Here is a 16,007-nt window from a genome sequence, read left to right as displayed (position 1 = left end):
AGTTATCCACTTCACCAACTCTTCTGCATGTTGTGGCTCAATAACACGACCAGCACAGGAAAAAAAGGACAAGCATGGCCTCCCCTGCTGAGGATGCACCATGTCCATGATCGCCACTTTTCACTGTGGACACAGAGATTGCTTGCCCTCTTTTAGTGGCCTGTGAGCATCTGCCTCACTGTTTTATTATTGTGTTTTATTTTTTTTGGGGGGGGGGGGGATTTTTATAACTTTTAAGTAGAAAGTGTGGGAAGGGAATATGGTGCTTAGGTGCAATACTTTTGTGCTTGGTGCACTATAAACCGTTTTATTTATATATATATATATATATATATATATATATATAAATAATTTTTTTTTTTTTTTATACTGCACTGCTGATATATCTATTCTGCACTGGTTGATATATCTTTACTGCACGGGCTGATATATACTGCATGGGCTGATATATACTCCACTAGCTGATACTGTATATACTGCACGGGTTGATATATACTGCACTGGCTGACATACACTGCATGGGCTGATATATACTGCACTGCTGATATATCTATACTGCACGGGGTGATATATACTGCACGTGCTGATATATACTCCACTAGCTGATACTGTATATACTGCACGGGCTGATATATACTGCACGGGATGATATATACTGCACTAGCTGATATATACTGCACGGGCTGATATATACTGCACGGCCTGATATACTGTATACTGCACTGCTGATATATCTATTCTGCACTGGCTGATTTATACTGCACAGGCAAATATAAACTGCACTGCTGATATATCTATACTGCACTGGTTGATATATCTATACTGCACGGCTGATATATAATGCACTGGCTGATATATACTACACTGCTGATATATACTGCACTGTCGGATATTTACTGCACTGCTGATATATACTGCACGGGCTGATATATACTGCACTGCTGATATATACTACACTGCTGATATATACTGCACGGGCTGAACTTTTTGAATGTCAGGGCCGGCTAGAGACTGGGTAGGTTTATATTTAAGACAAAGTTGTGAATAAAAAACCAAGCCATAAAGATCAGGAATGGTCGGTCCACATTTGGGGCCTGATGGGAGGATGGTACAGGTCCCTGATCCAAAGTTCTATCGTAAGTCCCCTTTTAAATACACCTCAATTCCTTTTACTGCTATGTTGTTGCATCCCAAAGGGGATGTTGTCACAGTCGGCTTACCATGAGGATGTTGAGTTAGAGACAAGAACTGTTGTCTCACCCAGAGGCAATGAGCTCCAAGGTCTATATGCTTCAACTAAAACAAGTTCACCCTGCAGGGGTTGATGATTTTTTTTACAAGGATGATAGGCCAATGGACTCTGAGCTTGTAGAGCCAATGGTCACAGTGTTGATGTATGAGCAAGCCAAACAGTACTACAGAGTATGCTTCTGCCTTAGGGGGCTAGTACTGTTAAGAAGAAAATGTTTATATCGTTACTGTAGTTAGGGTTTAGGCTAGGTAGGATGTATCTTACTGTTTCCTTTCAGTGTTTTGTTTTTACTAAACAAACAGCTTATGCAGCATTTTCTTATCACAAAGAATAGAAAACAATACAGAAAACAGGTCTGCTTCAATTGAAATGTAGCGCAAATACCAGATGAGCCCCCAATCGGATTGTCTCTATTAAGGTTCTTTGCGGTAAAAGCAATAAAGGAAGCAATAAAACCTCTGTAGTGTATTAATGTGCTTTACTAAACAACATGTTATATTACAAGCTATTTACAAATATAGCAATACAAGATATATATCAAAACACATGCACACGAAACCTAAACTTCCCAGCGAATGAGCAACATACCAACATACAATAGTATCTATGTTCACATTGTATTAAAGGATAGCTTGTGCAAACATTTTCAATGGCATTTGTGTGTTAAAGTGCTCACTCAAGGAAACATGAACAGACATCAAACAGGATATATATAAAAGACTCACTCAAGCTCTTCTGCAATATAAATGATGTGAAGACAGAGTGCGGGTGCTCAGGCCAACCAGTCCACTGTAGATAAATTAAACAAAAAGCCGGCAACTCTGTGCTTCTTCTTAAAAGATCTTTTATTGATGCACAACAGCAAATACAATGTCCATAGATGCTAACGCGTTTCATCCTCAGCCTTCCTTATAGCATAGCATAGCTATGAGGAAGGCTGAGGCTGAAATTTATTAGCATCTATGGACATTGTATTTGCTGTTGTGCATCAAAAAAGGATAGTTTAAGTGAGTTTAACTGAGTTGCCGGCTTTTTGTTGAATTCATAAACAACAAACAGATTGATTTATATGTACATCTGCGGAAATTACAAGACTATACAACACACATCTACTGTATATACACATACTGTATAATCAAACACAACACATTAACGGTCCAGGAAGAAGACCACATGCCAAAGAAAAAAAAAAAAATCTTTTACAAATAGGTCCTGTGTTTTTTCATTAGGCCTGCTAGGTCTAATTCGGTATTCTGGCCACTAGGTGGCAATACTGGCAAAGAGTACAGTTTATGGACTCTAAAAAAATATATATTTTAGGCTGATAAGTGCTATTGCTGAAGGGTTATCTTTGAGGAGATGATGCTCCAGCTCTCGATGGTAATGACCAAAATGTTCTGCCAACTCTGTTCTTTTACAGGAGAACAACAATAAAGACCTACACTTTGGTTAAACTTCTAATACACCAACCATTTGTGTTTAGCTACTAGACTCTACCTAATCAGACTGTACATCTGCGTAAGAGCATTTTTCGTGCTACAGATCATGAGGACAGGGCTTTTTTTTTTTTGTGTTGCACCCTCCCAGTTAGGCTGCTAGGTAAATTTAGTTCTTGACTATTATATATCAGGGGAACAGTGGTTGTTTAGTCTGGTCTGTTCTGGGAATTGAATTGCTTTCCCCTGCCTATAGAAGAAGTTTCTAGAGCTTAGGTAGGTAGAATCACCAGCCTAAATATTAATCAGGACTTAGCCAATCCTTGGAAAGGTGTGCCCTAATGGTGGCTAGGATACTGCTAAATAGCCTGGAACCCTGGCAAGATTATCTTTTTTCCCTCTGAGGGGATGGATCTGTGAGATGGGGGGTAGGGGGGAATCCCTGCACCTGGTGCCCTTTGGACTGTGTGCTGGATTACGTTACAAGGGCCTGCACCTATGGACTGATCTTGTTTCAGGATTCTGCGTGTAGAGCCTCCTTTCTGTACTGCACCTCAGAGCTACTTCATAGTCCCCAGCCCATGAACCTATAGACTGTTCCAGTCTAGCTACATCATTGCTCAAGCTACGTCATGATCCCCAGCCCTGAACCTGTGGACTGTTCCAGTCTGCCTTTACCTCTTCTCAAAGCTACTTCATTGTCCTCAGCCATGAACCTACAGACTATTCCAGTTTAGCTATACTTGTGCCAAAGCTACTTCATAGTCCTCAGCCATGAACCTGTGGACTGTTCCAGTCTGCCTTTACCTCAAATCAGCTTTATGGTCCTCAGCCATGAACCCAAAGACTATTCCAATTTACCTGTACTTGTGCTTTTGTTACTGAGAGAGAGAAGTGTCCTCTGCTAACAATACCTGATGTTTTGGATTATCCCACATCATCCCAAATTTCCTCACAAATTTCTACTAGCAAATAAAATTAATAATACAACCTCTAGACTGATCAATGAGCTGGAGTGAGTGGACTGCGGTTGCGTGACTGGCTGCCTCTGCACTACTTTGGAGGAAAGAACCTGAAAATTCACAGCTGGGGTAGTGCTACATAGTATTGATGGAAGGCTGATGTGTGATTGTTGCATATATAGTAATAGATCAGCAAAGCGGACCATTTTGTGATGGAACAATTTGGTTCGGATTCTGGTTCTGGCTAGGTTTCATTACAATCATAAAAGGGGGTGGGCAGAAAGAGTACTTGGCATTGCTGAGCATTATCCAGTGCTAAAGCATTAGCCTATTTGTATACTGGAACTAGTACCTGGAGAGGGGTACTTTTCTGTGACATCTAACGTGGCTATTCTGGACCTACTACAACTTTTATTTGGCCAGTGGCAACATTTTTGTTTAGGTAGGATTTCACATAGGGTGCTTAAAAGGCCTTATCAATTCAGGAAACAAAGGAATATGTCCTCTAGCAGCATGCACAGTCACCAGTGCAATTGGCACACTGGGTGCTGCATGTAAAACCCATAAACACGTGACATTATAAGCTAAGATTCTTATTTTTTTTTTAAGCAGACCGAGAATCCACATAACTGGCATTTATCAAATGACTGATACTAATCAAAAAAATCCACATGCTGGCCAGATTTGAAGGTGTCTTTCTTGAGAATGTCCATCATTTTCTTTGCGGATACATGACAGTCAAGAAGTTCTCCGCTTTTCTTCATTTCAGTGAAATGATGGCGGACCTCGGAATCTGCTGTGTGACTCTGAACTTGGTCCTGCATGGCGTTATTCATGGGCCCTGTATGATGGTGAAAAGGAAGCACATTAGTTGGGGCAGAAACCTAAATTCTTTCTAAAGTGTGTAAAAATAAAACATATTTGGTATATCTCTTCAGTACATACACATTTCCCAATGTACTAGGCCAGTACAGAAAAATACCCAGAAACCCTCCAAAATATACACACATAAGTTTTTTTCAAAGGTCTTCTGGCCAGTCCAAAGATGTCATTATACTTCTTTCCTCTTTTCTTGTGACACTGGTGTGTGGTCCTTTCTGCCACTAGCATTATGTGTGTGAGCACTTTTGAGTGCAGACGTACTCTGGGTTCAGGAAAATGTGCTGACAAACCCACAAGGGGTATGACCATGACAGCCCAAACCCAGAGGAAGTTGGCCATCGATTAACTCGAAAACCATCTCACTATTCATTTTTTTAAGCTGTGCTTTTGGAGCAGTGGTCTCCAAACTATGGCCCGGGGGCTGGATACGGCCCTTTGTTGGCCTTTATCTGACCCTTTGGGTACTATTCCTCCCACTGATACCAATGATAGGGCACCATTCCTCCCAATGATAGCAACAACGGGGCACTATTCCTCCCACTGATTCCAACAATGTGGCACTATTCCTCCCACTAAAACCAGTGATGGAGAATTGCTTACTGCTACTGATGGCTTAGTATTTTCTACTGCCACCAGTCACAGTCTGGCCCCCTAAAACCTGAAGGACAGTAAACTTGCCTTTTGTTAAGAAAGCTTAGAGACCCCTGCTTTAGAGCTATGAATTCATAGGAAGATATACACTCCGCATGGTGCTTTTTTCCTGTATCAGTAAGGGACCTTCACTGTTCCACTATTCCTGTGTGGCAATGATTCAGCTTTTATAATGAGGATAAAGGATTAGCCTTGTAGATGAAGGTGGTCCATGTCTTCCCAGTGCTATCTCTGTTAATCTTTTTTTTTTTTTGCGTTAAACATTTAGCACATTGAATTTTACAGAAAGTAAGTGGTTACCTGGTGCGTAATTCAGTACGCAGACATCCGTCTCTTCCTCGGCCAGCACCTTGAACATCATATCCCGAGCCGCTTTCCCAGCACAGTACAGTGTCCAGGACTTGAACGGTTGCAGGGCAGCCAAAGATGTGATATTGACCACCAGCCGCTGCAGCCCAGAACGTCTGTGGAAAACCTTCAGCAGGGAGGAGGTCAGACACAGCGCTGATGACACGTTGAAGGAGAAATATCTGTCTACTTCTAGAGGGTCCGTGAAGTCTACAAAAGATTTGGTAATATCACCCAGACACCCTGCAAAGGAAGAAGACAAAGACCTGTGTTTCAGAATATTCTTTAAAGCTGGAAAGAAATCTGGTCACTCTACTCTACAAAGATCTTTAAGTAGATGGATCTTCTGGGTTGTGTGTGGTCAGCTGCCTTCTAATGTACCTATGGAGGAGGGAACAGGAAGCCCTTGAGTGAAAAAGGCTAAAAAGACTAGCAAACCCACCAATTACCATGGAGAGCAATTTGCAGAACTTTGCTGCATACTTTATATTGCACTGTACTGTGCTTTCTAATTCATCCATAAGTCACCCTTTCACTGATTTCCCAGAAATGGCAGCCAACTGTGTTCAGCACAAACTTCCAAATCTGTACTATAAAGTGACCAGATTATCAAAATAAAAACCAGGCACACCCTGCAGATTATGAACACTTTTATTGAGGGTGGGGCAGGGCGGAGCAAGGGGTGGAGATAATGGCAGCATGCGCAGTGCTCCACACCAAGTGCTGGGTATGGCCAAATTCAGCTTAAAAGTGGGAGGGGCTTAAAGGGGTATGGTTTACCTGAGCCTACTTTGCTCTGGGTCAAGACTTCAGACCCAGGTGTTAGCTGCTAATCACCTTCACAAGCAAGGGCAAACAAGGTGACAAATGATCCATATTGCCTGCCTCAATGAAGTCTGCACAAGCCAAGTGGGGAATGACTGCGAAGAACATGTAATATCATCATTTGACATCATCAATAACTCCAGGAGCAGACTCACCCTTCCCCTGCTCCAGGCCAATAACAGAAATGTTGCTTAATTGGATTACCCTGCAGCCCCCTGCGTCAGCGACACCATTAATAAAGCTGGAAAGAAATCTGGTCACTCTACTCTACAAAGATCTTTAAGTAGATGGATCTTCTGGGTTGTGTATGGTCAGCTGCCTTCTAATGTACCTATGGAGGAGGGAACAGGAAGCCCTTGAGGGAAAAATGCTCAAAAGACTAGCAAACTCATCAATTACCATGGAGATAAATTTGCAGAACGTTACTGCATACTTTATATTGCACTGTACTGTGCTTTCTAATTCATCCATAACTCATCCTTCATTCTATTTTTGTTACAGTTTTTAAGACGGTGAATACAGCATTGTATGTGTAATGTACAGTATGTAAAACCACCAAAGTCATGGGAGTTGTAGTCTATCTTAGGGGTACCATAATTGTATTGTAGATGTGGCAACAATTCCCTTCTAATGTAAAGAAGCAAAACAAAATTACAAAAAAGCTGTTCCAAACACTGTATAGGATTACAAAGCACTTGTGAAAGCAGAACACAAGACACTGTCTTTTCTTGCAGCACAGTCTGCCTGACATGCCATTCTCAAAGTCCTGATGAAGTAGATCACATTCCCAAACTTTAAGAGGAATGTGTGTTCTCCACGTTTGTAATATAACCAACTGAACCAAAACTGAAGGGTCACACAGGATGAAAAGTATTAAACATACATCCACAGACATTTTCATGTGCACATACAACTTGCTTTTATATTTTATGCTTTTAATGTGCTACTTTTTAAAGCAGAGTACCGGCCACAGAATCGTTTTTTTTTTTTAATTACTTCCCAAATAGTGATCCACCGCCCTTCATACATCCGCTAATCCAGTTTTACACAGTTTAATAAATGATTTGCAATCATAAAATCTTACTTTAGAAATCGTTTGCTGAGCGCCGCCATCTTTGCTGTGGTCACCCGAAGCCGCAGTATGAAAATGTATGCCCTGCTTCCTGGTTCTAGCTGGATGGGGCAGATGAATGCAGCGCGAAATCTCGCGCATGCCCAGTACTATGCGATTGGCATAGTAAGGGTTTCCATAGGGAAGCCTATCATCGCGTAATTTCCTGTTTGCAAATAACGCAATGAGAGGAGCGGCTGACCGCCTACGTCACTGCCCATTGCCTCCTGGGAGTGATGAGTAAGAGCTCCCAGGACGCATTGCAGGACAGGAAATGACGGCGCGGGCCACGGCCGCAGAGGGAGGAAGTGGAAGGAAGGTAAGTATATTTTCTTCTGAAACAAGGTAAGTAAAAAAAAAAAAAAAAAAACGGGAATATCCAATTGTTTTTCAGGTGACACTAAGGAAGCGGATGGCACAAAATCTATTGTGACGATTTTGCGGCCGGAACTCCGCTTTAATAAATGTATTGCATAAAGACCAGGTTTTTTTTTTCATTTATTTCTTAGTTGCCTTGGTGGGTGATATTACAAACCTTGGACAGCCCATTCCTCCTAAAGTTTGAGAGTAGGATATGATTCCGCTGGACTATGAGAAAGGTGAGATGGGCGAGTTGTTCTGCTGGAAGAGACAGTGTACCGTGTTCTAGAGCTAGAGGGGCTGCTCTCACCAGCACTTTATAATGTTGCTACATCCCTGGAAAACTGACGACATCAGAAGTCTCAAAATACATAGGTATACAGTACTTTGAACAATTGTGGTGTAAAACGAAATCCCTAAAAGACTTCTGCAAGACTTCTGCTCTCCTAAAATATAATTCCTCCCTCTGATTTGCTAAACAGGTCCATTTCATCACTCTTATTAACCACTTAAGCCCCGGAAGATTTTACCCCCTTCCTGACCAGGGGGTATTTTGCGATTCGGCACTGCGTGACTTTAGCGGACAATTGTGTGGTCGTGCAACGCTGTACCTAAACGAATTTGACGTCCTTTTTTTCCCACAAACAGAGCTTTCTTTTGGTGGTATTTGATCACCTGTGCGATTTTTTGATCATGCGCTATAAACAAAAAAAGGGCGTCAATTTTGCAAAAATAACAATATTTTTCACATTTTTTTATATGAAATTCCCCAAAAAAAAAAGTAAAAATCTAAATTTTTTTAACATTTTCGGCCAATTTGTTTTATGCTACATATGTTTGGTAAAAAAAATTGCAAAAAGCGTATTTTGATTGGTTTGCGCAAAAGTTATCGCGTTTACTAACAAAAGGAAAGATTTTTGTCATTTTTGTTGTTTTTTTTTTTTAACGCGTAATGGCGGCGATCTGCGTTTTTTTTTTTTGCGGTACTGCGACATTGCGGCGGACAGATCGGACCCTTGACTGACATTTTTGACACTTTTGGGGTTACCAGTGACATTACTGCAGTAATCAGTGCTATACATATGCACTGTTACTGCAAAATTACACTGGTAGTGAAGGGGTTAACTTTATTTGAGAGGGAGGGGCTGTGTGTGTCCCTAGGGGCGTGATTCTAACTGTGATTGGCTGTCTGTTGAGCTGTAGAAACAGTGATCAACGGTTCTACCTAGTAGAACCGTGTGATCACAGTTTCTACACAGGGGAGAATGACAGGTGGCTTGTTTACACAAGCTGCCTGACTTTCTCCCTCTGCAGCGGCGATCGCAGAGTGACCGGCGGACATCGGGTCCACCGGTCACACGCGCGGGGGGGTCCGTGACCACGCGGGAGCGGGAGCGCGCCTCCGGCGGCGCGCGCTCGCTCCCTAGACCCTCACAGGTTAGCGACGTAGCCCTACGTCGCTTTGCCTGTGAGGGGCTGACTGCCGACGTAGATAGTCGTGCAGCAGTCGGCAAGTGGTTAACATCCATTTATCCAGTCCTCCTCAACTCTTTTCTATCTTTAACTCTCTACTTACTACCCCAGCACCTCTAATACAGTTATTGCCCAGGGTATTGCTGAATATTTCACAAACAATATAGATGCAATTTGTTTTGAGCTCTCCACTGTCCAGATATCTCCCTCACTTAGCAAACCATGTCTACCAACACATTTAGTATTTTCCACTTTTAACTTTATTACTACAGAGGATGTTGCAATACTCTTCTAAGATGCTCACCTAACCATTTGTCCACTGGACCCCCTTCCCTCACAAGTACTCCAGTCAACCTCTTGATCTATTATACACTCTCTAACTCACAAATTATAAAACACAAACTGATCATGCCCATAACTAATAAGCCCTCAATGGACCCAACCAGTCTGAAAAAATTAAGACCCATCTTCTTGCTCCCATTCCTTTAAACCTCCTAAGCCAGCCATAGATGGAGCAATTTTCTTTCCTGCAGAAAAGAAAATCACTGGATTCCCCATCCACACAGTCATTGTTCAAGGGGTAATTCCTCCCTCAAAGCTATTGTGTTCTCCTGGCGGGGGGTGGGGGGGGGGGTGGGCCTTCCCAGATGGGAGAACACACAGTGATTATAGGTTGGTTGTACCCAAGTTAATTAATCAATCAATCAATCAACTTGGGTACAATCAGCCTGCTGCCCATACATGGTTAGCATCTCAGCTGGTCCCTGCTGAACCGGCTGAGGTTCAAACTGTCTGTTGCCAGCTTTACAGTCTGGCATTGACCCACAAGACTCACAGCACTCCACAGAGTCTGCCCTACTAAAGCTCAAAAATGAGGTAATATCTGCTAAAAGCAATGACCAAAGCTCCCTTCTCAGACCATTCTGGTGCCTTTGATACAGTAGACCACCCACTCCACCTCCAAAAAAGACTTTGATCCTTCCTGGTTCATCTCTTACCTATCTAAGAACTCCAGTTTGACCATCATTTTTGCCTCCTCCTGTACTTTTCCTCTTCAGTTTCTGAGGCTTCCAAAAGATTACTACGATGATGATACCCAAATCTATCCTATACTCCTCAACAAAATTTCCCAACATTGCTGTATGGCTGTCACACCAATTCCTAAATCTAAATCAAAAACCTAAAAAATTCTAAAAATAAGCTCAAAATCCCCCCCACCCAATCCCTGCCCCCCAACTCTTTAATTAAGATCAATAACATAACTATCAGTTTTGTTAGTCCCTCGTGTAATCCTGGACTCTGACCTCCACTCTGGCACCACATACAGTATAATCACTGTACAAACCTTTCTACCTTCATCTCCATAACATTTCTCCCCTTCATGACACTGCATCAATATGATTATAGCAACTTCCTTCTCATCGGCCAACCTCTACGCAAACTATCCTCTCTTCATTGTATCATAAATGCTGCTGCCAAACTCAACCACCTTACCATTGCTCAGCCTCCACCACCCCTCTCTGCCATTTCCTCCACTGTTTTCTGCTCACCCCAAGAATACATTTAAAAATCCTAACAACAACTTACAAAGCCATCCACAACTCTGCCTTAAGCTACATCACTAATCTTGTTTCAAAATATTAATGCAACCCACCACAAAACCTCATCTCCTCCTCGCAGGCTTGGCTGCAGGGCTTTAGTTAGCCTCTTGCAACTTTTGGAACTCTTTACCTCAATCTGTCTAGCTGTCTCCTACTCTGGCTGCCTTTGGACAATGAAAACTCATCTCTTCAGGGAAATCTATCCCACCTAACACCTGAACTTTTACTTTCGCAATAGCTCATCCCCACACAGTTATCAACTTTTGTATCACTTGCCCTTCCCTTTTAGGTTGTAACGTCTTATGAGCAGGGCCCTTCTTAAGCCTAGTACACACGTGTCAAATGTTGGGTGACATTCGGCCCATGTGTATGGCAGGCAGTCGAACAGAAGTAAGCCTCTGTCGAAAGGTCTTGAACAAAAATGGTCTGCCTTCCGTCTCCCGATCAGCCATTGGCTGAGAGCGCTGACCAGAGTGTTCTGGCGGGAGGGCTGTCCCCCTGTCAGAACACAATAACACAGCGGGGGAGATCGCTGTACTAACATCACATTGTAAGTACAGCAGCTCCGACCAGAGCTGTAATTTTTTTTTTCGTTCAACCCAAAACTAGTAGTGTGTACAGGGCTTTTCCTAAATTGTATTGTAACTGAATGTTTTTTTTGGTTTTAAAATGCTGTGAAAACTGTTGGCGCTATATAAATCCTGTATATTAATAATAATAATACTCTTTCCTACAGATTGTTAACAAGGATATATTGGAGCTGCTGTAACAATTGTGTTACCTTGTACTATTCAGCAATAAGTAATTTTGGAAGCAGCCTGCCTCTGTCGGGACTCATGAGGAGCATGGGTAAGACTCAAAATGTTGTTACTATCTAAATGAGAGACCCTAGATTGTCATACCAAAAGCCCATTAATACCTGTACATTACAGTTGGGTAGTTTTTTGAACAGGATATCATTGGGTACAAAGTATGGGTTACTGTTAGAAAATACCAGATAAGCTTCAGATGTAGCTATTGTTATGTTCTGTAGCCTTTGAGAACCTACAGGTTATATTGAATTACAGAAAGACCATCCAGTCTATGGTTGGACTGATTCTAATTTAGGGTTTCTCAACCAGAGTTCCATGGAACGCCTAAGGTTCCTCCAGAGGTTGCTAGGGGTTCCTTGAGCAATCAAAAAATTCTGCCTCTCAGATAAGTTCTCACTGACACCATTGATCTTTTTAGCTATCTGTAAGAAGGTAATTCTTTCCAATGACCACAAGTGTAAGGAGCATTCATCCCACTGACCACCACACTAATGTATCATGAGTTGTAGATCTAGTCATTTTTAACAGGACTTTCCTGAGACTGGAAAGTTATTTCAAGGGTTCCTCTGTGTTAAGAAGGTTGGGAAAGGCTGATCTATTGTGATTCAGCACGAGGCAAGATTTCTATAAGTCTAAACAGATTGTATGGTCCAACTAAAAACCATGGACAGCTACAGAGTAGCCATACAGTACAAACTTTAAAAGAGTGTATTAATACGTAGGCAGCTAAAGTTTAAGTATTTTTAGTATAGTGTTAAAGTATAAGTAAAGTATAAGTATTATGCTGTCTCTGTCCCTTTGGGAAGATTAATTGGTACTTCATGTTCCAAAATTTTCAATTAGTGAAAAACAGTTATAAGAATACAATTTTTAAGCAATATTTGTTCTTAAAGTAGCAATATGTTTTTAATAACTTTATACTATTATCAGCTCTATGTGACATTGCATCCTTTACCTGCGTTATTATACTATTATCAGCTCTATGTGACATTGCATCCTTTACCTGCGTTATTATACTATTATCAGCTCTATGTGACATTGCATCCTTTACCTGCGTTATTATACTATTATCAGCTCTATGTGACATTGCATCCTTTACCTGCGTTATTATACTATTATCAGCTCTATGTGACATTGCATCCTTTACCTGCGTTATTATACTATTATCAGGTCTATGTGACATTGCATCCTTTACCTGCGTTATCATACTATTATCAGCTCTATGTGACATTGCATCCTTTACCTGCGTTATTATACTATTATCAGCTCTATGTGACATTGCATCCTTTACCTACGTTATTATACTATTATCAGGTCTATGTGACATTGCATCCTTTACCTGCGTTATTATACTATTATCAGCTCTATGTGACATTGCATCCTTTACCTGCGTTATCATACTATTATCAGCTCTATGTGACATTTCATCCTTTACCTGCGTTATTATACTATTATCAGCTCTATGTGACATTGCATCCTTTACCTGCGTTATCATACTATTATCAGCTCTATGTGACATTGCATCCTTTACCTGCGTTATTATACTATTATCAGCTCTATGTGACATTGCATCCTTTACCTACGTTATTATACTATTATCAGCTCTATGTGACATTGCATCCTTTACCTGCGTTATTATACTATTATCAGCTCTATGTGACATTGCATCCTTTACCTGCGTTATTATACTATTATCAGCTCTATGTGACATTGCATCCTTTACCTGCGTTATTATACTATTATCAGCTCTATGTGACATTGCATCCTTTACCTGCGTTATTATACTATTATCAGCTCTATGTGACATTGCATCCTTTACCTGCATTATCATACTATTATCAGCTCTATGTGACATTGCATCCTTTACCTGCGTTATTATACTATTATCAGCTCTATGTGACATTGCATCCTTTACCTGCGTTATTATACTATTATCAGCTCTATGTGACATTGCATCCTTTACCTGCGTTATTATACTATTATCAGCTCTATGTGACATTGCATCCTTTACCTGCGTTATTATACTATTATCAGCTCTATGTGACATTGCATCCTTTACCTGCGTTATTGATAATGAGGATCCTTTGTGCCGTGTTCTGTCCATTCAGCTCCTTTGCAGCTTGCACAGTCTTCTTCAACCCGTCCACTGTGCTCAGATCTGCTGCCACCCATCTCACCCCAATTTCTGGGTACTGGAATGTCAGCTCCTCAGCCAAGACACGCAGCTCCTGCTCTGTGCGGGCCACCAGCAACAGGGTAGAGCCTGGCGTCACTCTGGGGCACAATTCCCATGCCAGGCTCCTGCCAAACCCCCGGGAGGCCCCTGTGATAACACACACCACAGTGCCCAGGCTGTAGCTGCTGTGCCCGTTTCTGGCATTAAGTGTGAAGTCTCCAGACTGAAAATCTGTTTTCTCCCAACATTCCCTACCATTGTGTCCATTCAGTGTATGCACTGGGACATCTACATGGCCATTGCTTCCCATCTCCCTGCTCTGCCTGATCATTGTATACAATGCTCTGTCTAATTACTTGTCCTTGTCCCTCTCCTCACTGCTGTCCCGTCTGCTCATTGCATGTACCGGGTAATTTATATACTTTTCCTTCTTCCTGTCATGGTAATTGTCTGTTCATTGTATGCACCGTGACATATCTCCTCCTCTCTGCCCTGCAGAGATGCACACTAATGCTATCTCTCTTTTTATAAAGTACATTTCTGTGCAAAAGTTTACACATAAAATTTTATGATGCAAGCAAAAATAATACAGTAACATTTGATTTAATAAACATTTTAAATCTTTATTAAAGTGGACCTTTTAGTAATTTTACAAGGGTGCAAGATTCACATTTCATGCATTTCACAATATATAGCATTATCATTATTCAAAAACACTTGTCACTTATCAGTACAAAGCTGTCTTTGAGCTCCGGAGACTTTGCTTACGACTGAGATGATGTCATCAGTCTGCTGCAGACAGGAGGAAGCATTTTCTCAGTCAACATTGTAAAAAAAATTGGCGTGGAGATTCATCTCAGAATCCATACCAGTCCCGAACCCGATAAAATATCTACCGGATGAGCAGAGACTGCAAGCCAGGCCTTCTTGTCCAACATCAGTGCTTGACCTCACAAATGCGCTTCTGGAAGAATGGTCAAACATTCCCATAGACACACTCCTAAACCTTGTGGACAGCCTTCCCAGAAGAGTTGAAGCTGTTATAGCTGCAAAGGGTGGTCTAACTCAATATTGAACCTACCCCTGGTTCGCACCAGAACATCTCGAACAGGTAAAAAGTTCTAGCGAACATGCGAACTCTATTAAGGTCTATGGAACACGAACATAAATGTAGCAGGTTTTCCAGGCATTAAGCCTGATGTGGGTCTGCCATTGTTACCGGCTACCTCTCCAGCCCATGTGAGCTGCGACCCTGGGTGTGAGAACTGAGACACTGACAACATCTTTGTTTTGTTGTTTTATTGTAATTAAGGGGATGGGAGAAGGGAATAAGTGGGATACTCCTTTAGGCTCAACTAAGTACAACTTGGGACTTTCTCAGGAAATGTCTGTTAACCACTTAAGCCCCGGAAGATTTTACCCCCTTCCTGACCAGGGCCTATTTTGCGATTCGGCACTGTGTGACTTTAACGGACAATTGCGCGGTCGTGCGACGCTGTACCCAAATTGACGCCTTTTTTCCCCCCACAAACAGAGCTTTCTTTTGGTGGTATTTGATCACCTGTGCGATTTTTTGATCATGCGCTATAAACAAAAAAAGAGCGACAATTTTGCAAAAATAACAATATTTTTCACATTTTTTTATATGAAATTCCCCAAAAAAATGTAAAAATCAAAATTTTTTAACATTTTAGGCCAATTTATTTTCTGCTACATATGTTTGGTAAAAAAAATCGCAATAAGCCTATTTTGATTGGTTTGCGCAAAAGTTATTGTGTTTACTAACTAAGGGAAAGATTTTTGTCATTTTTATTTTTATTTTTTTAACGCGTAATGGCGGCGATCTCCGATTTTTTTTGCGGGACTGCGACATTGCGGCAGACAGATCGGACCCTTGACTGACATTTTTGACACTTTTGGGAGTACCAGTGATATTACTAAAGTAATCAGTGCTATAAATATGCACTGTTACTGTAAAAATGACACTGGCAGGGAAGGGGTTAACTTTATTGGAGAAGGAGGGGTTAAGTGTGTCCCTAGGGACGTGCTTCTAACTGTGTAGGGATGTGGCTGTTTGTGTAACAACAGAGAAATACGATCCTACACAGCAGGACCGTA

General features: G+C 41.5%; 1 protein-coding gene across 1 annotated transcript; it reads right to left on the bottom strand.

The window, feature by feature from the left end:
* Positions 1-4,270: 4,270 nt before the first annotated feature.
* LOC309560787 (sepiapterin reductase-like) lies at positions 4,271-14,251 on the bottom strand. The gene is made up of 3 exons (XM_082264451.1): positions 13,773-14,251; positions 5,484-5,774; positions 4,271-4,491 (listed from the first exon to the last, which is right to left on the bottom strand). The coding sequence occupies exons 1-3, from the start codon at positions 14,218-14,220 to the stop codon at positions 4,304-4,306; spliced, it is 927 nt and encodes a 308-aa protein (XP_082120577.1). The 5' UTR covers positions 14,221-14,251; the 3' UTR covers positions 4,271-4,303.
* Positions 14,252-16,007: the final 1,756 nt, after the last annotated feature.

This window comes from Pelophylax lessonae (genome assembly GCF_965119305.1).
Source record: "Pelophylax lessonae genome assembly, chromosome: 1".
Taxonomy (NCBI): Eukaryota; Metazoa; Chordata; class Amphibia; order Anura; family Ranidae; genus Pelophylax; species Pelophylax lessonae.
The sequence above is the reverse complement of the archived record's forward strand: the minus strand, read 5'-3'. Positions and strand labels throughout refer to the sequence as shown.

Bases quoted from the DNA above. Each gene is read 5' to 3' on its own strand.
- LOC309560787 (XM_082264451.1), bottom strand. From the start codon at position 14,220: ATGATCAGGCAGAGCAGGGAGATGGGAAGCAATGGCCATGTAGATGTC. The intron at 5,775-13,772 runs GTAAAGGATGCA...CTTCCTTTGCAG, and splicing joins CCTCATTATCAATAACGCAG to GGTGTCTGGGTGATATTACC. The intron at 4,492-5,483 runs GTAACCACTTAC...ACCATCATACAG, and splicing joins CGTACTGAATTACGCACCAG to GGCCCATGAATAACGCCATG.